The 25,778-nt window shown below is 44.4% G+C and overlaps 1 protein-coding gene across 6 annotated transcripts; it reads right to left on the bottom strand.

Moving 5' to 3' along the window:
- Positions 1 to 3,371: 3,371 nt before the first annotated feature.
- Positions 3,372 to 25,381, bottom strand: LHX9 (LIM homeobox 9). Of its 6 annotated transcripts, none has more exons than XM_073884485.1 (8): positions 25,291 to 25,381; positions 24,436 to 24,540; positions 24,129 to 24,199; positions 18,629 to 18,747; positions 16,431 to 16,633; positions 14,937 to 15,292; positions 8,899 to 9,101; positions 3,372 to 4,729 (listed from the first exon to the last, which is right to left on the bottom strand). In XM_073884485.1, the coding sequence occupies exons 3-8, from the start codon at positions 24,154 to 24,156 to the stop codon at positions 4,673 to 4,675; spliced, it is 966 nt and encodes a 321-aa protein (XP_073740586.1). In that variant the 5' UTR covers positions 24,157 to 24,199; positions 24,436 to 24,540; positions 25,291 to 25,381; the 3' UTR covers positions 3,372 to 4,672. The 6 variants fall into 6 exon arrangements, with proteins under 6 accessions (XP_073740586.1, XP_073740585.1, XP_025711083.1 ...); XM_025855298.2 differs by lacking the exon at positions 3,372 to 4,729 and adding an exon at positions 7,403 to 7,660; XM_073884483.1 differs by lacking the exons at positions 3,372 to 4,729; positions 25,291 to 25,381 and adding exons at positions 7,403 to 7,660; positions 24,927 to 25,032.
- Positions 25,382 to 25,778: the final 397 nt, after the last annotated feature.

Raw genomic sequence — 25,778 nt, 5'->3', positions numbered from 1 at the left:
TAAAACAAATGTTTGTTTCAATGTGCCTCTTTTAATAGATGAAGTAAATTAAACTATTCATTCCAACGATATTTGCCTTTTGCTGTTGTTATGGTTGTTTATATTGATATGCTAGCATTCATCACACTTTGTTGAACAGAAAAGTTTAAAACAGCAACATAATTCTAGGAAAAAGCAAAGGTATGACCAAGCTCTGTGAAGACAGTAACCTACACAGAACCTAGAAAGACTACTAGTATTAATTAGCAGGGATACTTCCAGGAGCATAGCTCCACATTCAGTTAAAAAGAAGGCCTATTACAATATCTCCAACTGAAGGAAAATTGCCATTATTTTGCCCTTTTGTTTTGCTTTTAATTAAAAATTGGTTTACAAGAAATGAGCCTTCTTTCTTAAAAATATATATCTTTTCATGAGTGTTAGAAAATATACAACACACACACACACACACACACACACACACACACACACACACACTGCCTGGTGATACTTAAGAAGAAAACTGAATAAAAAGCTATACTAGAACCTTTGGAAATACAAAGATCTCATTAAAATATCCAGAAGGAGACTTCATATCTGCACTGAAATAATAAAGTAACTACATAATTATATTTATAAAATAAGTTGTCTCAATTTATATCATAGAAAAATACCATCATTTAATTATTTACATCATAACATTTTGGAAGTTTGCTCTTTAAAATTCCTACAGAGCATCTAGGTCAATCTGGTAAGATGCTACAATTATATTTAAATTTCCCACTATATTTTCCTTCTGAAAAACCACTCTTGAATTCAAACAGCTTCAGCTGGTTGAAATGGTGAAATACCGTTGTGCTTTTCAAAAATCACATTTCATAAAGGGCATTTATTCTATAGAATTAAAGTTTACTGAATAATAAATATAACTTTAAATGATGCAAGCTGTCAAAACCTTTGAATGTCAAAGTTAAAGCAGATAGCCCTGCATGATTTTTTCTACTTCGGAGAAGGAAAAGAAGCAGAATGAGAATGAGTAAAGGCAACTTCACCTTTGAATTTCTTCATCTTTGTATATTTGTCATAAATAACAATTTAAATATCCTTTGAGGTTAATATTTTCTGGTTCAGTGGGAAAGTACCAGACAAAAATTAATATATTCGTGCATAATATGAGGCAACAGAGACTGGAGCATCTTATTTGTAGCAAATTTTATTTTCAAATAACCATAAAAGGTATCCAGTTACTCTTCAGATTAATTTATAAGATCATGCAAGATATAAACAAGAAGTTCCAAAGGAAAAAAAAATTGTTCCTGACAATTCTAATATGTGAAGAAAAAGTACACAGAAATGCACACCAGGAACTTTCTACATATGGCTAATACCTGGATCTTTATTCTTGCCTGCTTTTTGTCATTTCAGCACAAGATAAATGTAGTGCAAAGAAGCAAAAATTAATAATCCAAGGGTAAAAAACTTGTTAATGTGATGCATGATAAAGGAGGGTTTGCTATATTAATATTCACAAAGAAATGTTGGAAGTGGGAAGTGATGTTGGATAAAAATATCTATTGTGCAGCACAGAGAAAAAGAAATTTCATTGTGGTGATTATATTGCTACTTGCATCATATTCATAGACTTTTCCTTGAGTACCATGCACAGTTCTGAGCTTTTTTTTTTGCTTTGGAAACAGGTAAAATAAAATGGAAACCTTCCCAGAGGGCATTCAAAATAATATATTAGCTTAGAATTATAATATTTTGGTGAAAATAAGGTAAATGGTAATATTATTCTGAAAAAAATGTTGGGAAGGCAGAATAGGTATTATAAAAGTGTTTCAGAATCAATGGCACACCATAAAGAAAATAACTTCTGTTTTCACATTGGCTGTAAAGTAAAGGACCGTGGCTTTACATCAGAGGGCTTTTATTTATTTGAATATTGAGTTGGTTCCCAGTTGCTAAAAATATAAAATCCAAAAGGTCAATCCAGAGTTTATCTATGTATGGTTTTAAAGACCCTACAATGCCATTTCTCTAATTTGGACTAAGTCCCAGTGTCCTTATTTAATCCTTGTGTCTAGAGACGATAACATGTAAAAGGCATTGAATCATCTTGAGAGTACACAAACTCTCTACCAGTAAAGCTAGCTTTGTTTAAAGCATAGTTGAAAATTAAATAGCAAAACTCCATACCAAATTAGGTGTTTATATTTATCTCTTATGACAACGGTATTCTCCCTAGTGTTCTCCTTAAGAGCCTAGAATGACATGATTCCACGATTCCATTCCACAACTTCCCACTTCTAACACTTTTCTCCATGATGCCCTTTGCAAGCACGCTGCAACAGAAAATGAGATGATAGGTATATGTGGTTTATAAAATACTTTGACTTCAAAGAAAGGTTACTGTAAAAGAATGTGCTGTGGGTTCTACAGGGGTTTTGTTAAATAAAGCTATCTATTTTTTAGGTGATGAAAAATCACCCAGGTCTTAAAAGTGTTTGCTTTGGGTCCTTTATTATGGATTTTTTTTTCCTTATTTGAGGTATGAAAAGCCTGCCTACCCTGTAAGCCAGCATTAAGGGGGCCACTCAACCAAAGCTGACAGATGCTAACTCTCCGTAAAGCTTTTTTTGCCTGAGATCAATTTGCCAGAAGTTAGACTAACCCAGACATGGGAGGTAGAAACTATGAAAATTTAGTACCTTGCTCCCTTCTAAGAAGTCCACATCCTTCTCTTCCATGCCCAAAAATAAGTGTGTGGTTGCCCAGACTGAAAAACCACGGTACATCACGGGAAAGCAAGACAGACCCTCCAACTCTACATCGCATGCTTTTCTTCTCTTCCCACTCACATAATGAGGGTTCCTTTCTTTTACTTTTTAAAAATGTGCCTGTTTCAAATTTGTATTATTTTTTTCAGATGTCTAATTGCAGTTATGTTCTTTCCCTCTTTGGTCTCCTCCCGCATTTCACATACCAGACAAATATTTAAAGGTCTGTAAAACCAGGCGAGGCTCCAAAATATTTCTAACCGAAACTGCCATAGGTGACAGCACAGGGAAAGAAGGCAAAGCTGTAGGACAAGGATTTGAATAAACTGAGTGGAAATGTATTGGAAAATCTATTTAAGTTGCTATAGCCATGCATGAGGTTTCAATGAGGCATAAACATTCAAGTTACTGACAAAACCAACATGTTTCATGATCACTCAAAATAGTCTACTTGTCATGGTGCTTTTCTTTTTTTCTTTTTTTATTATTAGTAAATTGCTCTCTCTTTTTAAATTTTCTTTCCCCTTTTTAGTATTCAGGAAGTGAAAGCATTTAAGAAAACATTCAAAGTTCTGAGAATACATGTAAGTGAAATATTTAATGTCTGTCATTCATAAAAGTTACATCATTTACATAGGGTTCATTTGTATATAATAAAAATTTCATCATAATGAAAAGTTTTCTGGAAAGTTATATGTTAATTTGTTTAACATATGCTTTGGATATACAGCTAAATAGGAATCGTTAAAAAATTCTTTCTTCAAATAGTCCCTTTAACAATTAAAAAAACCTCATTCCTAAATATTTGTTTTTCTTTCCACTTGCTCCTTTGTTTGTAATATCATATGTAATTTGAACCATGCAAAGATCGGATCTTTTCATAGTTCAGGATATATTTGTATACTTCAGTAAATTTGCTCATTGCATAGCAAACATGTAAACTTACAGAGGATCTATAAATTTTACCCTAATAATCTAAAAAGTTGCTGAAATTTTACATGATAGTTTATTCTAAGGTTTATTTTTTTGTTGTAACTTGTGTTTTCTTTTTTTTTAATTTTTAATACATGGGTCGATTGAATACAACAAATAAAATGTCATGAAAAGTTAAAAACCAAGTAAGTCCTTTTATCCTAGACTACCAGAATTTTACCTCATTAGATTGTTTGGATTTTTTTTTTTCCTAAGTATCACAAGTTGGAAATGTATCGTGCTGCCTCTTAAGACAGTGTTCAAAAGTAATTTCAACAGTGTGTATTTAACATAAAGTTAACTATGTTTGCATCAAATAAAATGTTTATTCATGAAAGCTATTTATCATACAAGAAACAGCAAAGATAAGTCATTATACAGAGATGTACACTAGAAGTGACAGATGTAAAAGTGCATGCAGAGATTTCTGTTTAAAAAGGAAGGAATAAACAATGATACTAAAATTACTGGGTTTTGATCCTATACTCTCAAAGGAGTGATAGCTTTTCTTTGAATTTACAATTGGAAAATTCTATGAACAGATAGGACTAGTACACATTAGCAAGCAAGTGAAATGGATGTTTTTGGACTTTATTTTACAATTACTGTGCTTGACAAATGTGTGGGATTTTTTTTTTTTAGCAATAATAATTTTCTTCAAATATGGGGTGGGCACATTACTGCCAGGCTGCTCTGGTTTATACACGGCTTATCTAATTTTGTTTTAAACCACATAACTTTAAGCCTCCATTTGTGTTAGACACCATAAAGAACAGAGTTTTTGTTAACATTCAGTAAATGACATTTAAGTCTCTCTCTCTCTCTCTCTCTCTCTTTTTTGGCTCAATAGATTTTAAAATGTATGATTATCATAACCTAATATTGTCTTTGTCTTCACTGCAGTGGATTTCCGATCAAACTTTTCCCCTTCTTTTAATACTTTAGGGAATTTTCAAACGTCGGGATGTTTGGCTGTAATGCCCCAAGATTTGTTCTCCCTGAAAAAAATCATAGTGACAATTTATTAACTACAGAGCAACTTGGCTTTTAGGGGTCTGCAATTTCTATTTTGATTTACAAATATCCATTTGTGCTCAATAGACCTAATATTAAATCTTAATCATAGTTAAGTTTCTTTTCATGCAATTACTTTATCTGCTAATTATCTTGTTTTTAATTCTAAAAATTGGGCAGAGTCAAATCGGTGGGGCATTACTTTTATTATAAGAAAATATATTTAAAGGTAATTCTAAGTTGAATTACATTGCATATGCAATGGTGTGTACATTTAAAATGAATCAAGTTTGGAAATCTGAAAACTATTTGTATGTGTGAATATTTAAAAATTTTTTGTATTACCACTTTAATAGCTTTTACATACAGATATTGGAAACACACTAGTACAGTTAAACCTTAAATTAAACTGATGGGAAATAAAACTCCTTAGATTCAAAATGGTTTATTCACACAAATTTAATAGGATATATCACAATTGTTTGGTCCATAAATATTTAGGGGAAATAGTTTCTATACAATGCATTTATCAATAAACAAAGAAACATGGACAATTTTGCTAGACCACTTACTGTACTATAAACACGAAGCTCAATATATAAGATTATTGAATTTATCAACTATATTTGAAAGAGTGCACAACTGCTTTCTATGACATGTTTGTCCCCTCTAACAGGATACACCATAAAAAGAGTTTCGGAAATAAGAGGTAAAACAGTACAAAACTAGTGAGGTGTCAAAAGGGCTTAAAACAGTTAATTTAACAAACAACACATATATCCTGATTTTTCACAAACTTACTTCCAAGTTATATCATAAGGCACATAGGAGAACTGAGTTATAATTAGTCTACTTAATAAAGTAGATCTATAGTACCATACATTGTTCTGTCAAAGAACAAAATTTATAAGTATCAATATTTTACCTGTAAAAGTGTATTAATAAGATCTCAGCCTTACCAAGGTTGTTTGGTCTGGTTAGTGGTAAATGCCCAAAATGTAATAGAAATATGAAAAGTCAAGATTTAAGCTCCATATAAGATGATAACCACACTTGCTAAATATATAATGGCAATCACACCTTTCTTCTGTTACAGTGTTAACTTATCTTCCACCATCTTTTTTTTTAAAAAATAAGCTACTTTCTGTGCTAATTTTCTAAAGACCCTGAGCAAAAGTTACAATAATGCACTTTAATGTGGGCAGTGAACTGTCAATATGTAACCACACATTTATACAGCCAGAAGGACACCTTTAAAATCTATTAAATAGCCACTTTGACCACCGAAGATTTAAGGGGTCCAAAAAGTGGGGAATATGTGCAAAGTTATTCTTAACAATCCACTAAAGCAAGACATAGATCTTGACTTCTTTTTTATTTATTTATTTATTTTTTTTAGGAAATCCACAATCTAATTGGTATTTAACTACAACAGAAGCATATAGATGAACATTCACCACTGCCCAGACCATTAAGATTTTAGCTTAAATTAAAAGAAAAAAAAATGCTACTGTAAACTAGGAAATATATTCAGATCAGCATCCACAAGGCTTCTGAGTTTATCTACTTTAAGACTAATAACTTTCAATCTGTACTGTCAGAAAAGGGTTTTTTTCTGATAAATATATCAACCTATGCCAAAGTAAAATAAAGTAAAACAAACCAAAGATTTCTTGTTGTTAATATTAGTCTACTAAGGTTTTTTTTTTAAAAAAAAAAAAACATTATTCATATAGAATGCCAGATACAATATCATGGTACAGCTGAAGCCAATTAATAGATCTATTAATTAAATTATACTTTTTTAACTTCTTAAAAAATTATATTTTGCTTATTTCCATTTTCCCTAGGAAAAAAATTAATTTAGAAAGAATGGTTTTACAACTATCATTTTTAGCTTTAGGTTAAAAGTATAGAATTTCAAACTCTATATGGAATTTTCATAGATACACAGGGAGTTTAAGTATTTTTCAAACGTTGAAAAACAAGTAACTAACTAACAAGTTTTGCTGGGATGTACATCCCAAAAAGAAGGAAAAGTCACGTCCTTGGAACAGATTTCCCACCTAATTAATCTTTAATATTTGGAGCTGCTATAGATAATGCTTTTGTTTAATCATATTCCTCATTTGTAAGAAAAAAAGAATGATCAAAACATTTTTTTCAGTTCTAAAATTCAAAAAACAATGTGAAGTTTTCAAAATTCCGTAAGTACACATACAATTGCAAGATTTAAAAAATAACTTTAATTATCTGATTCTTTATTAACCTACTCATTTAATTGGGAATATGATTATTTGCCCATCATAATACCACTTTTTTTTCTTTGAGATTCTGGAAATAAGTAACATACAATTTTAAGAGGCACTTATTAGAATAATTCAAAAACTCCCCTTACCAACTGAAAGATCTAATTTAAAAAAAAAAACCCAAGTACACTTTGTAGACAAAAAAACAAAAACAAAAACAAAAAACCACTTTGTAAAGGAGACAATACTGTAAACTCATTTGCCAAGTGGCTGCAGATGCTACACACCAAGCTGTTGTTTTTATTTCCCAAATATCTTGTGGGTTAGGAAAAAAAAATCTTGTAAATAATAAAATAAGAATAATAAGAATAATAAAAGAAGAGGAAGAATTAAAAAAAAAAACCAATGTTAGAAAAGGTTCGTTAAGGTAGTTTGTGAGGGGCTTCCGGATTCGTGGCTGTCCATGTTAGAGGTCACGGATGTCACTACAGTGATAGTGGGATTGGTCAGGTCTGTTAAAGTGGTCGCAGTGCCGGGTGGAGTAAGAGCGCCGCTGTCTGCTGAGGGCGGGGCCGGAAGCGACGTGCCATCAGCTTTATCAACACCCCCATTCTCCTGCCGCAAAAGGTTCCTTCTGAATTTGGCTCGTGCGTTTTGGAACCAAACCTGCAAACCAATCCCAATTGATTTCTTTACCGATGTTTATTTTAGACTTCTTTTGTTTTTTTCTCTTTCTTTCCTTCTTTTTTCCTTATCTTTTTTTTCTTGCTTGCTTGCTTTTCTTTCTTTTTTTGTTTTTTGAATGTTTTCTTTTTAAATATAATTGTTTATTTTTCTTGGGAGAGAAGGGCTTTTTTTTTTTTTTTTGCTTTCTTTTAGAACAGATTAATTCAAGTAATGCTACAGATATTCTCTCAACTGCATATATCCCCCCAGCATTAACAAGTGCCACGTGGGACAACTGATGCTTAAGTGGAAATACCATAGAAATGAAGGCACAGAGATAAAGGGGAAAAATATATCCAATTCCTTAACTGATTATTATCTTTTGAGAATGGGGAGAGGCAGGATCACTGAAAGTTTTGCAAAGTAAGAATGACTCGTATGAAATGAACATCATTGAAACAGATTTCAGGCTATCCTTGAGTCTGACACATGGTAAGTAGTCTGTGCATAGGAAAAACCCAGGACCACAGACCCCAAGCAGCCAGAAACTGGTTGTGGAAATTTAAGTATCTGCAATTTGTCACTGAGAAGTAGAAAAGGATCACTGGTGACCCACAGCAACCCACTATAATTTCATTAGTTGTATATTCTTACCATTATGAGTTTAGGAAAACAATTGGACAGCACATCTAACTCCCAATGTTTAGTTTTGAAATATGGTTTACTAAAATGGGAAAATACTTGCTACAGTTGGTTGCTGAGACACCGTAGTTGTGGCTATTCAGGAAATGAAAAAAAAAAAAGGGTTGATCTGCATTTGGAAGGTCATGGCCTGTGAGTGAGGCTGCCAAGAGTTTGCTGAAATACAAAAGCACCAGCAGGTCCCCCTTCAACTCTGTACTGAGCCTAGTGTGAATGGAACTCTCTAAAGCCACAACTTGTACAAATAACATCAGCCACATTAGCAAAGTGGTGAGGCAAGCTTGCTGGCTTTGGTGGGCCCATCTCTCCACCTACGGGGAGAAAGTGGCTGCATTTTAGAAGATCCTGGGAGTGTCTTTGGACACCCTCCAGGAAGCCCCTGCAAAATTTCAGCCTACCCTCTTGGGAGATAACTAAGATAAACTAATGAAAAGCAGTACAGGAAATATCTGTATTGCTCTAAACAGGGAAGAGAACTATTTTTACTGGCAAGGGTAAGGGAGAGGTATACACAGCCAATGATGGAGGCTTCTTACCTGCAAAACTCTTTTGGTGAGGCCTGTTTTCTGAGCAAGCTGCTTGAGATCCTTGGCATCCGGATTGTGGTTGATGGCAAAGTAGGATTTCATGGTCCGTAGCTGGTGATGCTTGAAGGAGGTTCGCATGCGCTTGGTCTTCTGCGAGGGTGGGTAAGGCTGCTGATCCCGGTCCAAGTGGTCTGCCTCATTCTCATTACAACCTGTTGCGGTAACAGCGAACAAGCAAGGGCTCAGTGGAAAGTCAGCCATTAGCTGCAGGGGTGGCAGGCTGTATAATGCTTTGATAATAAAGCAACAGTGGGAAAGCCTGTCAACCCACGTAATAAGCAGTATCTAGACCAAACAAAGAGGTTAATTGCCAAAGTCCGCCAAACCAGCCTCTTAATATGGACACAACCAAAGTTTATGTAACAGAAAAGTATTAGATAAATTCTCTCTTTTGCATAATGGTTGCTAGCAAGCTCGGGAAGACAAGCCCTAAGTGTGAAAGAAGCATCCAAGAGTGAAAAGGAAAAGCTCTAATATATTTATACATATCAGCACCTGCCCTTCTACACAAACACAATTTTTAAAGACTCCATATTTTGTCTGTTTGTGAAATGAAACATACTGTCTGAAGGCACTGTTCTTTACCATGAGGGATATGCAAACAAGTAATTTCAGCTCTCTCAAATCTGAGAGTTTTTGAGAGCCCACCAAGTAAGGAAGAATCTAAGTCAGTTCCAAATTTTAGCTTTTCCTGATGTTCCTAGAGTCTTCATAATCAGGAAAAAGGTAGAAAGTGGTTGCAGAAAAGGGAGAAGTTACAAAATAAGAATTTATAGATTTCTTATGCAATCCTAAGAATATTATTTTTGAGGGTTTTTAGCTATAACTGGTTAACATTGGGCAATCCCAGAAAGAAAACAGTTTTCCCTTGGAGTTATTTTAATAAATATTTCTGAAAGAGAATGAGCCCAGACTTCTCTTCACTTAGTTCATGCCTGAAGCGCTCCCCACAGCTCACAGTTCAGAGACGCTGATGGCGTTTATTTCTCAGCTCAGATCTTGGCCCTTTTTGCTGGGGAGTGGATGTGTGTGACTGGGATTTGAGCTGTGCCCCCCGGCTGGCCTGGCAGAAAGAGGGTGACATCTCTCTCCTTGCAAAGCCCTGCTCAGCATTGAGGGCAAAACAATCCAGCCTTTGAAACCAGCCTGAAAGTCATCATCCCAGGGTGTAAAGATGTACATTTAAAAGGCCATTTCCAATAACCTACTGGTTCTGCAAAGAAAATAGGATTACAAAATGAAAATATTTTGCTAAATATTGACTGATTTCATCTCAACTTAAAGGGCATGGCATTTTTTTTTCTTTAAACCCTTACTTCAGTTACTTAGATGATGCATTTGCAGATCTGATCATCCTACATTTTAGTACATTATAATAGAATATCTAAAATCAACCTGATCATGTCACTTGGTGGGGGGCAGACAAAACCTGAATCTGAAGAAAGTAAGGCATTTCTTAATATTAGCTCTTCTGCTTGATAAAATATTATTTGTCTGCTATGGTCTGGTTAGAATTATGTTCTAAAACTTATTTTTGGTTAAGTCAGCATATATACAGAAACAGTAGTTTTGGTCATCAATGAAGAGGTCATCACATTTCATCACAAAATCCACATAACAAGAAATTCTCTCTAATGTAAGAAGACATTATATTAAGCATGAATTAATGTCTCCTTTGTTTATATTTCCATAAGACACTTAAGTAGAGGGCACGTTTGGCAAAAGAGCAGATGAGTTCATTGAGGGAAAGATTATATAACTTTCACCTTTGTGTCTGCTAAGTCAAGTACAGGGCCAGGACTCAAAAGCATTTCACCAAGATTTTGAATCTTTGTTCGTCAATAAAATTGAGTGACTACTAATGAAAAATCAAGTCAACTCAAAGGGAATCCAAGCTAGATATATACCTACAAATGTTGAACACAGACTTCTTAAACTGCACCAGAAGAGTAACATGTACTCAGAGATAAGAAAAAGTATGTACTTTACATTTTACCCTATTTTAGTCCACTGGGGATATGTTGAGTTCAAATATTCTACAGAATTGTACTTTCATATCCTCAAATGGATGAAACAGCATCTTATGACCTACTATAAAACTATACTTATCTCCAGTAAACTGAGCTATATTTCACAACCAGATTATAAATGTGCCCACAACAAAATGGTCAAAGAGGCACACCTCAGTCATTGGAGGCTTCTTCAAATACAATTTCATTCCTATCATATGTGAGTAACATGTAACTTTTCCTGAACAGCACATCAGATTGAATATTACACTTGGGATAGAAGATTTAAGTTAGTGTTTAAATAATGCCCTTAGCCATTCCCTCATCCCTAGATAATATTTCTTAGAGATGAGTATGATTCCTAACTTCACTATGTACTTCATTAGTCTTTAAAATAAAGTTTATGAAAAATAATTATGGAATAGTTTGATTAAATTGCTTTTCTGAATATGTATTCTATATTCATTATTGCAGATTAAAAACCCAGCAGATAACTTTAGTTCATTAAACACAATGATGGGACTTGTTTCCACATAGACTAGCTCTTTATTAAACAGATATTAGTGTATGCTTTTCCTGTGACAGTGTCATCATATTATTCAACTTAAAAGACCAATCTGTTTCTTCCACAGAGTAACTCAGTGTATTATCCTAAATTGCTTGTGTTTAACTACAAATGCATTATATAAACTTGCAAGTGATTGTGTTTCCCCAGGGTCTACTTCTAAAGCTATATGTGTTCCCCCTGAATTATGAGATGAAATGATAACGCTCTTAAAACTGCTTTAACCATCCACCTCTAAGTACACATCTGGCATTATAAAGTCAGTGAGAAGATCTAAATATTTTATTTTCCAGTCACTTATGAAGTGGTCACCTATACTAAAGTGAGTTTCTCTTCTGAAGGTATATAACCTTCTGAGAACTAACTGATCCCTGGGAGACCACTAGGGGTCAGTGCCAGGCTAATTTAACAACCATCAGGAGCTTTTGAAGTTTGGAATAGAAGAAAACCTACACTTGGGAAGGGAGATTTTTAAAACTAGCAAAAATGTAGTCTCTCCATTAATGCTAAATTGCCCAAATAAGAGTTGCCTATTCTAGACTAAATCTTCTTCTCACCCCTGGAGGGCTGCTTTCCAATCCAGCATTCCAAATAAACTATGTCTCTTTCTAAAATATCTGCCTGGTATCTGCACAAGGAGGTATAAACTAAATTAGGAATATTCTCATTAAAAAGTATTTGCCAGATGTCAAGCACTAAGTGATCTTTACCAAGTTTCACATCTTCTCTCGATGTCTTTGAATTCTAAACACATTTGCTCTATATTTTTTTAAATATATTGATGTATAAATTATATTTGTTTAGTGTCAATTTTACTCTTTCTGAGACTAGGTTACATTTAAGCAGAGATGGCAATGTAAGATCCAGAGAAAGTTAAAATAATAACATTTTTTTAACTTGCTGAAGCTTTTCTTTTGCTAGTTTTGCAACAAACTTGCATTAGATTCATAAACATTTTTTTTAATACCGGGGTTGATTTCTGGTCATGTATCTTTAACCCAATTTCTCTAGATTATTTTCACCTGATTTTAAAGAATTATGTACTATTCATTTGTATCTCTAGGGAAAGTCCGGAAAGGATGGGGTGGATGCTAATTAATAAGCATCCAGTCTGAGGTGGTGTGATGTACAAACTCAGGATAGGGAGGCCTCAGCAACCCTTTCCTCCCGCATGAGCAAAACAGCATCACCTTTCTCAATAAACCTTGCAGCAGCACTAATCTGCAAACTAAAGACTGAAGTGGAAGGAGATTTTCATTCTTTTTTTTTTCTCTTAAGAAATAAATGTGCAAGCTCTAGAAGTAGTGATACTAAATTCTACTGTTCTTAAAGCCCCCCGGATCTTTCTAACATAAAGTAAGATCCAAGACAAAATCAATTTTAGCTAGTTAGATTAAATAAACAAGCGCAAAAACTAGGATTCCTGCCGCGTGGCTAGAAATCGCCACCCTTCTGCACACTTTCTCGAGGCTGAGGGATTCCCTCTCTGCAAAGGACTCGCTCGTTATGTGGGTCTCGGCCTCTTGGTCTCTGTCTCCGTCTCTCTCTAATTAGGGCATTAGGGCCTTGGTGAGTGGCTCGAGATTCCGATGTCATCTTCTATTAATAAAGAACAATTAGTGCCCTGCCCGTCCTGCTCCGGGGACCTCGCATCAAAGGAAATGAAATGAGCGCGCTGGGCAAAGTGGCCCCGAACCAAAAACCCTTGCGGAAGCGCAGCAGGGGCGAGCGCGAGGCCGCGACCCGCAGCCGGGGGTTGGCAAAACCCGGGGCTGCGCCCGCGGCCCTAACACAAACCGGTCCGGGTGGGGTCTGTTGCGAGCCAGCCGCTCTTTTCCTTTGGTCTAGCGACCCTGGCATGAACCCTCTAGGGACAAGTGTAGCGGCACTGAGCTCCCTGGTCCCTAATCTCCGTGGGACGCCGCCCCGCCGCGCTGACCGGGTTGGGATTCCTTCTTCTCAGTTAAATCAGCGGAGAACCCAGGAGGAAGCCGAGCACAAGGCTGGGGAGAGCCCGCTCGTCCAGAGAGGCTTCCCCTAAAAACTCCCGGCTCAGAGCAGGACTTTTAGTTCCAAATGGTTCACACTGGCTATGTGACCGTGGATAAATCACTTATCCGAATGGATAACGTTCCTTTACCATTGAGCAACAATGGGTCAGGCACCGTACCCAGCACTGGGGACTGGAAGATGAAAACCAGCAAGATCTGTGTTCTGGTACGTCCATGCTTTGGCTGGTATCTGGGTACTCATGGTATCAGAGTGGGGTTGCCACAGCGAGGTCCCCAAGGTCCCTTCCAATAGAATGGACTCCCTAGCCTGAGTCCCCTGCCTCTGAGAGTCCCATCCAGGGCTGGGCCCAGCATGGGAAACCAGGCCTTAGTTTCCCAAAAGTTAGCCTGGGCTTTCCAGGCCCCTTTTCCCAGTGTCTGGAACTCAAAGAAAGAGCTTCCTTCCTGCTTGGAGGAAGCTATGATCTGCAATGTCCATCTCCATCCTCACCTGGGGGATGGAGAGCTGGGCAGACTACCAACCATGGGAAAGTGGTGAATGAGAGAGATTGATAAATGATAGGTGTCCCCCAAAGCAAGGAAGAAAGTGCGCTCTCAGGCCTGTTGCCTGCATTTTGTTTTTAATTAAGAGAGGAGGCCAGTGGAGGACAGAAGAGCAGCCTGTCACACCACTAAGGCTCCTCAGTGGGCCTGACCTGGAGCTTCTTTCATTTTTCCAAGGGGTCTGGATGTCCGGATGATTGACCATACAGGAAATGAGCTGGTTGGATGAGTACCCTGACCTACAGAAGGGACAGGCCAGCTCAACTGTGGAGAGTGATTCCTACCCCTACAGCTGCTTTTCACCAAAATCAGGGATTCGGTTTTCAACACTCTTGCCAACTGTGTTCCTGATTAACTCTGGGCTGGTGACCACAGCCTCTGCCTCCTCTAGACAGACTGAAGTTGGGCTCTGAAGATTTTTTTTTTTTTTCAGTATATAGGAAAACCTCCTCCAGGATCTATAATTTGGCTTCCACACAGGAATTGCCCTGGGGCTGTTTTGCTCCTACTGGGAGCCAGAAACTAATGGGCTCATTAACTAATGGGCAACAAGGATTTGGCTCAGCCTGTTTGGGGGAAGTCATTGCGGCCCCAGGGTCATGAATGTGTTTTTTGCCACAACCTAAATAAAGGTCTTTCTCTCCCCTCTCCCTTTCTCCTTCTTTCCCCTCTCCTTCTCTCCCTCTTTCCCCCTCTTCTGAGTGAAAGGGAGTTGTACTGAGGAAAGAGGCATGTTAAGCAAAACCCCCTCTTGCCACCAGGTCTTGAATGGGAAAGGAGCTCTATGGGATGCTCCTCAGGACAGCCGGAGGCCAGGGCTGGAGGGGGGCGGGGGTGGGGGGAGCAGTAAGGGCCCACCTGAGTTGTAATTGACGATGTCCACTCCCAGCGCTGGGCTCTTCCGCTTCCGGGGCCGCCCTTTCTGCACCGTGCCAGTGCCATTGAAGTAAGGCAGGGCCAAGCCACCGCTCTTGGCCGCCAGCTCGGTGTAGCTTAACTGCGGTGGATACTCCCCTTGCAAGAGGGTCTCGAAGTGGGCGCGGCAGTACACCAGGCTGTCCTTCATGCCAAAATGGTCACCCGTGGTCAGGGTCTTGTTGCAAGTGGAGCAGGTGAAACAGCTCAGGTGGTAGACAGAGTCTCGGGCACGCATGACCATCTCAGAGGCGGAGATGCCAAGGTGGCAGCGGGCACATCTCTGCACAGAGAACCTTCTGGAAAAAAAAAAGTCAAGTCAGGGCGCTCGGTGAGGCCACCCGTGACACCTGGAGTTTGGTCAGCAGTGGTCCTAGACTGACACCTAGGAGGGCTCTGACAGAAGAGGACACCGGTCCATTTGGTCATTAATTTTACTTGCTTATGACCTGTTCTGGTGGTGAAGCAGGACAAAGAACCCTTACATTAAAATAAGAAGAATCGGGTGACATCCTCAGTTGCCTTCTCTGTAAAGTTAAGATTTAAAAAAAAAAAGCCAAAAAAAAGAAAGAAAAAGAAAAAGCCCAACAACCAAACAAACCCGCACTAGCTAACTCAAACGCTATGTAAAGAATATTAAATTGTGATGCCAAGGGAAAGGGTTTCATCCGTTACAAAACACTCTATGAAGGGTGGTATTATTATTATTTATGGATGTGTGCGTGTGCCTGAAAGCATTCAGACAGACGCTTTTGCAGAAGAAATCTAATTCTTTTTTAATCACCTCTCTCCCTTTGGTTGAGAGTGGAGCTAGGTCACTTGCGCATAGTTCTCTTTCCCACTCCAGAAAAAATAACTGGGAAGCATCAAAAAACATCCCTGGAGTTTGCTCGCCAGGCTAGCCGGCAAGGTTCTAACTAGCAGTAAATGGAACTCAGAACTGAGTGGCTTGGGTTTCACCAAGGGCGATTATTCCTTTTCATGGCCATTTACGTGGTCTCCCGCCACCCTCGCAAAAACCTAACACCGGGTTCCGGCTGCCCCAGCCACCAGTTCAGTTCCAAGGTGCGGGTCTCGCCCAGTTCGTAGTAAACGGAAAAAAAGAAAAAAAAAAATACCCGCTTTAGTCTCGGTCGACAGACACATATTTATTCACTATCTCAAGATTTCTCCAGATTCCCTCTACTGAACTGTGAAGTGTCGGGAGTGGGGGATAGTCACTGGTAGCTCTTGACCTCGGGTATTCCTCCCACCCATCCTCACCGCCCTTGGTGGGGGTGGCGCAGCTGGAAGGCGTATGCAGTGGACTTCCCCGGTCTCGGGATTGATAACCGTACCCCGAAGGGGCGAAAGGTGGGGGACAGAGAGGAGGCTCCCGGGCTCGGGCAGGTTGCCCCGCCAGGTGTACTGGGGCGTAAAGGGTAGGGGCGGGAATACCTGTAGTAATCCTCCTTGCAGTAAATGCTACCGTCCTTGGCGAAGCAGGTGAGCTCGGACTCGAGGGCCAGCTTACATTCACAGCACTTCAGGCACCTCAGATGCCACTGTTTGTCCACAGCCAGCAGGTAGTACCTGTCCGAGATCTTGCCCCCGCAGCCGGCGCACAGAGCAGGCTTCTCGGGGCTTAGCGGGGGCATGCCCTGCAAGGCAAGCACAGCGCACCGCTGAGGACGGAGCGCGGCGGAGATGCACAACGCGGAGTTCCCTCCCGGCAGCGCGAGTTTCAGTCGTTCCGGGAGCAGGGCAAGGGTCAGGGGCCACAGCGCAAAGGCAAACGTCGGGGGAAAGTTAGCGATTTTTCCTTTTGCGACTCACTCCCTTTCTGCAGTGTCTGCCTGAACCCGGCGTTCGCATTCTCCCGGGACTATTAACCTAAAGACAGGCTGGCCATCTCCACCCTCTTCTAAAACCTTAAAGACACGCCGTCCACCTCGAAACTCTTAAAAATGCTAGGAGCGCCTTGAGTATAGTTTGGCGGATGCTCCCAAACTCGAATATACATGCTAAAAATTGTGGCTTTCAACGCACACAAAATAAAACAACGGAAATTTTTACGGGGGAATGGAAAGGAAATTTGAACGAACACAGATTGTTTTGAAACCATTCCATTTCCCTAAATTCTTATAGGCAGCGTTAAATTAAAAGGAAGGGAGAGATTATGATACCTGTGCTCCTAATTTGGTCGACATTGTTTTGACCGGGGTGTATCTGGCTGTTCTCTCATTTTCAGGGATATTGGTCCTCTCCCCAGTAAGGGTATAAAGTGCCTGTTCCCAGAAGAGTTCGTTGTCTAGTCCCCTCTGCACAGTCCCCTTTTCCCCCTGCATTAACCTACCCGGGAGACCTGTGTCCTGAAAATCTGTTTAGTGCCCAAGTTCAGCTCCCCCCCCCCTCCGCTTACCCACCGACCAGGCTGAAGATGAGGAAACCTCACCGTGACCAGCCCAGCCCCGCCACGACATTCGGGTTTGGGTTGCTTTTTGGTTTTAAACAGGATAGCCACAACAAGGAAAAAGAAAAAGAAGAAAGTAACCACTGGTCATTTCCCTCAAGACTAGCAGAAATGGGCTGGACTTCCCACAAAACTTTGGCGGGCCTGGAAAAGTAAAGTTTCTTCCTTTTACTCAGACCTGGGGCCCTCCACACTATGTTCAGTTTGCAAATGCGGCAACATCCACCAACTCGGCTACTTGGTGTAACCCAAAACACCACTGACCCGCGGGAGCAGTCGAAAGGGTTGGTTCGAGCTACAATGCCGGGTGTGAGGCCGAAGGATCTACACAGCTCTGTTTCGCTGAAATCATTTCCGGAGACTTCTGTAGTTTTTCCCCTCCCGCTCGTACGTGGGAAAGGGAAGCACATAGATTACTAATTGGCTTTCTTTATTAATTGGACGCGACTTTTATTAATGTGAATTGTAGTAACAGTGGTAGTTGATTGTATCGTTTAAGGGTAGAAAGTTCTCGCGCGTAGCCTAGGTGCTCCTCCGGGTTTTTCTTAGATTTCCCCCTACACGTTACACCCGCCCGGCCCGGAAGTTGAACGCAGTCTTGTTTCGCTAGAGGGGCCGGGCCTGGCTGCCCGAGACCCCGAAAATCGCTGGGCTAGGCAGTGCCGCGCTCCGAGCGTCCTGAGAACTGAAGGTGGCCCAGTGGAGTCTGAGTCCTCTCCAAAGATCCCGTCAGCACACCCAGAGACTAGAACCACCTGGGCTCCTGCTTGGCCGCGACGCCACGGCCGCGCGCGCCGTCCGCGCATTGCCCGCACCCAGCTCGCCCTCGCTGCCGCTGTCCTCGCCCGGGAGGCGCCCGGAGTCAAGGGGGGCCGGAGACCGGAGTGTGAGGTCTGCAGAAGGGGACACCCCCATTCTCTCACTCCCGGCCCTCCCTGCTCTGCCGGGAACAGCTGCGGCACAGAGTAGCGAACTCAGGGTCTCGGTTGCGGAGACGTTTCAAGTCAGAAAAGGGGTTTTCTTAGCCCGGCAGGCAGTCAGACCGGAGAAAACCCACCCGCCAGCCTGGAACGGACGTCCCTAGGACCCTCCATCCTCAGCTCGGCCAGCCAGGGAATGGAGGCTCGGCTTCGCAGGGCGCGCTGGGGCGCCAGGCTACCGCCGCCGAGGGGCCCGTCCTTACCGCGTCGCGGCCGTTGAGCTGAGCGCCTTTGGCCAGGCGGGCCTCGGTCTTAGATCTGCGCTCCATCTCCTCCATGATGCCTTGGATGTGGCCTCCGGAGATCCCGTGGAAGAGCATGGCTGGGGGACGGAAAGGACACGAATTGTCTTCTGCTCGGCACCCCACTATTTCCATATACACACGCCCGCGGCTCTCAGCTCATCCGAGTGAAGGAGCAGAAGGGACGGCAGAGAGCTGCGTGTTGGAGGAGCGCAGAGACGCTCGGGGACGGAAGGCAAGAGGGAGAGAGGGAAGAAGAAAAAGGCAGACAGAGTGGAAATTGGTGTGTTTGGAAAAGAAAAAGAAAAAGAAAAAAAGCAAAAGAAGGGGGAAACCCCAGCGGCTCCCTGAAGGAGATGTGCAGAAAACAAACAAACAGGGGCGGAGGGGAAAGGAGACGAAGAAGGCGAATCTTACTGCTCCGAGAGATCGAGTTACTAATGGGAAACAACTGCAGCGGGGGGAGGAAAACAAAATCTGGTGAAGAAAGAAAATAGTTTTGAACACAAAGAAAGAAAAAGAAGTGCTATTTTCAGCGGTCCCTGGCTGCTTGCAAGTTCCCAGTGCCTGTAGGTTGGGTTGGGGACTGCTCCTGCCGTAGCTGTGTCCAATTTGTTAAGAGACTAAAGCCAGCCCATTTTTGATAATTTAGTAGGAGGAGTTCTCTCCCTGGAGCTGCCGCGGATTTTTATTCAGACAACAAAGACCTGTCATACTCCTCTCAACCCCCTGGTGATGGGCAAGCAGGGACAAACATTACAAAGGGGAGGGGGCTGGAGGGGGGGTTAGTAGGAGGGGGCATTTACTTCCCCCCAACACACACACACACACACACACACACACACACACACACACACACACACACACATCCTTCCAAGAGTTCTCAGTAATCATGATTTAAAGGGGAAATGAGCCCTTATTGTCCCCGCCCTGGTGCAGGAGGCAGAAAGTCTATTTGGTCCAAGTTCAAGATCAGACCCCAGCTCAAGGCATACAGGATGTCAGCTCCAAACTTTGGGTTTCCTCCTTGTGGACTTTATGGTCCCTAACTTACAGGGGACCCCCAATACGCAAATGTTAAACAGAGATTCCTCCCTTCCCCTCTTCCTCAACTCACTTTTTAAAAGCAGGTTGCCTCACCTCCCCTAGAGGCCCTCCACCCTACCAGGGCCTGGAACATCACCCAACGTGAAAAACAGGCTACAAAAACCTAAGATTCTGAAGCTTACTTTAGGCCAAAAGGTTTTGTTTGAAAAATGAATGTGGAGGACAGGGCATGGACTTTTGGCGGGGGGAGTACTCAACTGAACCACGACACGGGGTGAGGTATTCTCTTACCCAGCTCAGGATTGAATATGAACTGCTGGTGATCCTAGTGTCCTACTTGAAACTCCTCAATGTGGGCAGCCAGTGGAGGACCCCTGCAGGACTAGATGCGCGCCCTATTGCGTCCTGTTCCCACCGCCCTGGCAGGACAGGGGACTTGTAAAACTGGATGCACCGCACATTTAGGAGGATGTGAAAGGGGCTCCTCGCTGTGGAGGAGGGGAAGGTGAGAGCTGACAAGCAGAACGGCAGACCTGCGCCTGACAAGAGGCGGGATTGTTCTGTCTCCCTCTGTTCCCACTAGCAGTGGCCCCTCCTTGGCCCTATTAAAAAGTGTCCACAACACTCTGATATTGTCGATTCATTCAAACCACCAGAAGCCCCCTAGGGGCCTGAAGCATAGAGCAGTGGCAGGAACCAACCCAACTTTATAATCAGCGAAAGGAGGAAGCCAGGGCTGCTCCCCCTTTCTTTCCTTCCTCCTGCCTGCCTGCTTCCCACCACTCCCCATCATCGGCTTTCCCAGGAATGGCTCGTGTCTCCACACACCCCGGGTACTTCAGAGGAGTACCCTGTTGGCAGACTTGCTTCCCTCTAGGGGATGGTGGTCAAATCTGGAAAGATGAAGGAAGAGAGGGAGGAAGAGATAGAGGAGGGAAGGATGAAGGAAGGATAAAAGGGGAAGGGAAGAAATAAGAGAATGAGAATGAGAGGGAAAGGAAGGAAGGAAGGAAGGAAGGAAGGAAGGAAGGAAGGAAGGAAGGAAGGAAGGAAGGAAGGAAGCGAAGGCAGACAAGAATGGAGGCAGGAAGGGAACTTGTGCAGCAGTCTGACTTCCTGTCCCAAAGCATCGCCTTCTGAAGCTGCTGGAGTCACCTCTTCCATGAAACCCAAGACTCCACTGCTTCCCCTTGCTCTTTTCTCAGGGTCAAAAATAATGTTATTTGCAGACTGGACGCTGTTACAGTCCTCTGGGTGCCAGAATACAGCTCATAAAACACAATTTCACACAAAAATGAAGCCAATCAAGTGAACTAAGCTGGAGACCTCCCCCCTCACTTTGGCAGCCCTACCGGACAGCAGGGCTGCTATTTACTGTAAGTAATGTAATTAGCCCCTTTGGATGGAAATCAATGAGCTTTTCAAACCCACGTGCACAAACGAAGGGCCCCAAGGAGGGGCTGGGAGCAGCAACCCTTTCAGAGACAGCAGGTCCTCTCACAAAGGGGCAGATTGCCTTCCCACAAGTCAGCAGCTAAATGGACTCAGATCCCGGGGAGGAGGAGGAGGAGAAAGAGGAGGGGTCTCTGAGAAGAAAATCAGTCAACCCAAGGAAGCTCCAAGGTAAAAGTAAATTTGGGACCTCAATCCAGGGACCTGCTTTGTCTAGTTTCTGGACTAAACTACCGCTCTCACCCCCCACCCCCATCGCCCGCCTGCCAAACGGGGGTGTTGGAATTAGGTTTGGCTGTTGTTGAATTTTGGTCTTGCTCAGCAAAAACAACAAAGAATGCAAGAACACAACCCTGTTCTTGCAAGAGATGAACTTTGGAGACTTAATGAAGTGAAAGTTTAACAAACAGCTCCAGGAAAAATAGTTCTGTGAAGTTTCCAAGGAAGCCAATCACAGAAGTCCTGTAAAACATCCTTCATGCGTTCATCTGCTCCACAAATATTTGTTAATCGTCTATCGGGTACAGGCAGGGCAGAGCACCTTCTACAGTCAGCTTTGGGGTTGGATTCCAGCTATGCCTGCTTTTTTCTTATAAAACTTAGGTTATAAGTTCCTGCACCCAGTGGGTGTTGTTACTTCCCATAAAGAAGTGTACTGCCAGGAGTCTTCCTTCTCAGCCAAGGCAGGAAATTTGCAGAGCTAGGGGTGGGGCAGGGGGTGCTGCTGGAGTTTGGGAGGTCCTTTTTAGTTCTGCAGAAATTGCTCCCCACCCGCCCAGCTCTGCCTCCTCTCACAGATCCTTAAAGAGAATGCCCATGGCGGGGGGGGGGGGGTTGCTCCAAGAACTGGATGTGTGATCTGGGGTATCCTTTTTGTCTTGGAGCCCCAAAAGTTTACCTAAGAGGGCCCCCCTCACTACCTCTTATTTACAAAGGGAGTAAGCACTTTAAGGAGAGCATCTTTGTAGCTCTGACTTCTTTCACCTCTGGAGAGGAGGGACTGGAGCCCGGTGTCCCTCAGAATTGCCCGAGAGTGCTCTATAAAAAGTTGGAGTGCTCCCTGGTTCATTTCCTGGGGCTCCGCCTCTCTAAATGGGACAGGTGCAAGGGGCTGTCCCCCACCTGCGGCCCATAATAGGACCTCAACTCTCCTCCCTGAACTCAAAGCTCTATTTGGAGCAGTGGGGCAGAACCCTGGCCAGTTGCCACCCTCCTTACAATTGGGCACACACAGTCCATTCTCTTCTTTGCTCCATGATCCATCCATCAGGCTACTGTTGCCGCTTTCAGAAAAGCGGTTGGCTGGTCGCTAGTGGGGCAGAGAAGTAGGGAGGGGTTGATGGTTCAGGGTCCTGGAATCTCCAGGAAGGCAGCAAGTTTGTCCCAGGCTCTGGCCCAGAAAAACTCCCAAGAGGGCAAGAGAGGGGAAATAGGGCGCCTGGGTGGCTCAGTTGGTTAAGCGACTGCCTTCGGCTCAGGTCATGATCCTGGAGTCCCGGGATCGAGTCCCGCATCGGGCTCCCTGCTCAGCGGGGAGTCTGCTTCTCCCTCGACCCTCTTCCCTCTCGTGCTCTCTATCTCTCATTCTCTCTCTCTCAAATAAATAAATAAAAAATCTTAAAAAAAAAAAAAAGAGAGGGGAAATAAAGGGAAGGCATAGCTTTACCCAGGGAGCAGTAGAGGCTTTAGGATCCAGAGAGGAAAATAACCCTGCAGACCCATCTCTTGAGAGCATTGGCAACATAAGTTCTCTTTATATCTGATTTTTGGAAGCCAAGATCCTGTACCCCCGGTTTGCCCTTCAAAGGGCAGAGGTCACCTTTCCTCCTGACCCTGTTAAACTGGTTGGGGAGCCCCTTTGGTCTGAAAGGTGCAGGTCTTGAAGCAGTGTCTGTCTTTGGGCACTGTCGTGAGCACCCCAGAGCCCGGGGTAGTGGACGTCGTCCGGGGCTGGGAACGGCGCGTTCAGTCCTGGTCTCCCCGGCTGCGCTGGGCAGGAGGTGAGCCGATGGCCCCAAGCCGCCAGGCCTTTCTCTAGTCGGTGGGCATAGGGAATCTCTATGTTCGAACAGATCCACTGGCACTGCCGCACGGGTGCATCTCTGATTCAGTCTTGCTGGAAGGGCCTCCCTCCAGACAGATGGGAGCGGGCCGAGCGGAGCTGGGGCCGGGGGAGCCCTCCTGCACCGAGGGGAGACTCAGGGCCGCGCCCCAGCTGCGCGCCGCTTGCGCCGCAGGACCCTACCGTTCCGTGCACTCTGACCCACGCACATCCTCTGTACCCGCAAAGCCACCCGACCGTCGTTTGCTCCCTTCAAATCTCTGTCCATCGTGGTCCCTGACTTCTTCTCCCGGGGGGCGGTTGCCACATCCGAAATCCGAAGGCCCTTTACCTGACATTTTCTGCGCCGTGGGCCCTCAGCCGCCCGAGGAATAAAGGGAGACGTCCCGCACAGCGTCCTCTGAGGTCGCGCGCAGGAACAGCTGTGCGGGGTTTGCATTGAACAAAAAATGCGGGGGAAGCCAGTTTCCAGTTAAGCCCTACACAGGTGAGAAACGGTGTCAGCCCTGCCCCCCACCATCCCTTCCAGCGGGGAGACGCCCCCAGCAGCACCACCGAGGATCGAGGGCGCATCCATCACGCTGCTGACAACTCGCGGCTCAGCTGCACCGTGACCTCCACCTCCCCCTCTCCATCCTCAAAAAAGTGAAAGACATTCAAGGAAAAGCAAAAGGAGGGAAACGCAGCTTTCAGGAATCCTGGCAGGAGACTGAACGAGACTGCATTGAGCCTTCGAAGCGCGATTTAATTTCTTAACACACACACACACACACCCCTCTTTCTTTCACCCAATGAAGGCGCGCACACGCGTGTGCGCGCACACACACAAACACACCAATGTGCACACCAGCCCAAGAAAAAGGGCAGAGGAAATGAGAAGGAACCTGGCGTATAACTCACCTGCCTCTAGAGTGGTGCCGTTCAGCATTCTTAGAGCAAAAGGAGTTGATCACGCCGTAATGGTGGCTGCACTGTCAGAAAGAAGCCGCGCTTTAGCGGGGCGTTGCGGCCCGGGGGCCCGGGAGCCTCCTACCACCCCGCTGGGGCGCGTCCGAACTGCTCCTCCCGCCGCGACCTCGGGCCCTGGGCGGCTTGAAGCCCGGCCTGCCTCCGCTAGTACCCGAGACGCTCCTGGGGTGCCCGGCCGTCCGGGCGCACGCCCAGGCCAGAAAACCGCTCCGACCAGACAACCCCCGTGGGATCTTACCTTGAGGTCCAGACGTTTCCCCCAAGAACCCGGTCCTCGGCGAGGGAGGGCAGGAGGCGGCGGCCAGAGGTGCGGGATGGTCCCCAGGTCTCGCCGAGGATTCCTCTGTTGATCCAAATAAATAAACCGTTGGATGGAAATCTCTCTCTCTGTCTCTCTCTTTCTCTCGATTGACCCGAATCCCTCACCTCTGACCCGCAGCTCCTTCCACTTGTCTTTTATTCTCAGTTTATGCTTTCAAATCGGGAGGAGGAAGGGGTGTGCAGAGGGCACAGACGCGGGCTGGTGCGCGGAGACGCGCTCTGAGGCTGCGTTCAGCCCTTCCAGCCTCCCAATAATCAGGGGAGGTGTTAATGGAGGACTCGGCCGTAACTGAACCTCATAAAGCCGAGAGCATCTTGAGGCTTGGGCGCAGCGGGGGTGCTGGGGTCCTGCGGCGCGCCCTGGGCTCCCGGCCCCCCAGCCGGCCTTTGCCTTCCTGGAGCTCGTACCTAAAAGATGCTGCCGCCAGCTGGTGCCTGCGTAGACCGTGAATGGGCGGTAGCTCCTGCGAGAAGCTGGGCTAAGCCATTGATTGCTCCCCCGCCACATCCCCGCCTTCCCCTCCCGGTCCTTCACTCTCGGCGCTCCCGGGCGAGGCGCCAGGAACCCAGCACTTTGGGATGCACTCCGCGCGCCACAGCGGCGTTCCCAGCCGGGTCAGCGCAGGGGCTGGAGGTGTCTCTCCCACCCGCCCCGGCTAGGAGGTGGGGATGGCGATTAACCGGGAGAAAACCGACTCAAACCTTGGGAGATGCGCATTCTCAGGAACACAGACAGACTCCCAGACCCGGGATGGGGCGGGGGCCAGGTTACCTGGTCTCAGGTTCCCGAGGGGCTGCGTCGCCCCAGCAGCCCTGGGCGCAGTCAGGCTGCGGGGAAGCAGAGCGAGAACCGGGAAGCCGGGCCTCTGGCCAATTATTTACTCACTCCCCCACCCAGTGCGCTCCTCGCAGGCGGAGATGGGGGGCGGAGGATTGCTGGGAGGCTCCGGCATGGATGCGGGAAAGGGGTGTGAGCCGCGAGATTGGACGCTCCGGGATGCGGGTCCCGGTGCTGCTGCCGCCCTCCCTCCCCGTCCCTCCCCGCCCCTCCCCGTTGTGCCACCTGAGCTGTTCCGCGGCGGTGCGTGGGCTGAGGGCGCCGAGGGCTGGGGCGCCCGCTCTCCTACCAGCCGCCTGAGGAACTAGCGTGGGTTGGGGGGGGCCTGGGCTGTGCGGGGGTGGGGGAGGAGAAGTGCACCTCTAAGCCATCCCTGCAAGCTCCGCCACACAGTTTAGGGGTGGTAAGGGAACCAGCGGGAG

The sequence above is a fragment of the Callorhinus ursinus genome, unplaced genomic scaffold, assembly GCF_003265705.2.
Source record: "Callorhinus ursinus isolate GAN/ISIS: 27379988/994484 unplaced genomic scaffold, GSC_fseal_2.0 scaffold57, whole genome shotgun sequence".
NCBI classification, from domain to species: Eukaryota; Metazoa; Chordata; class Mammalia; order Carnivora; family Otariidae; genus Callorhinus; species Callorhinus ursinus.
Note: the sequence above shows the minus strand (reverse complement) of the source record. Positions and strands in the feature narration are given on the sequence as shown.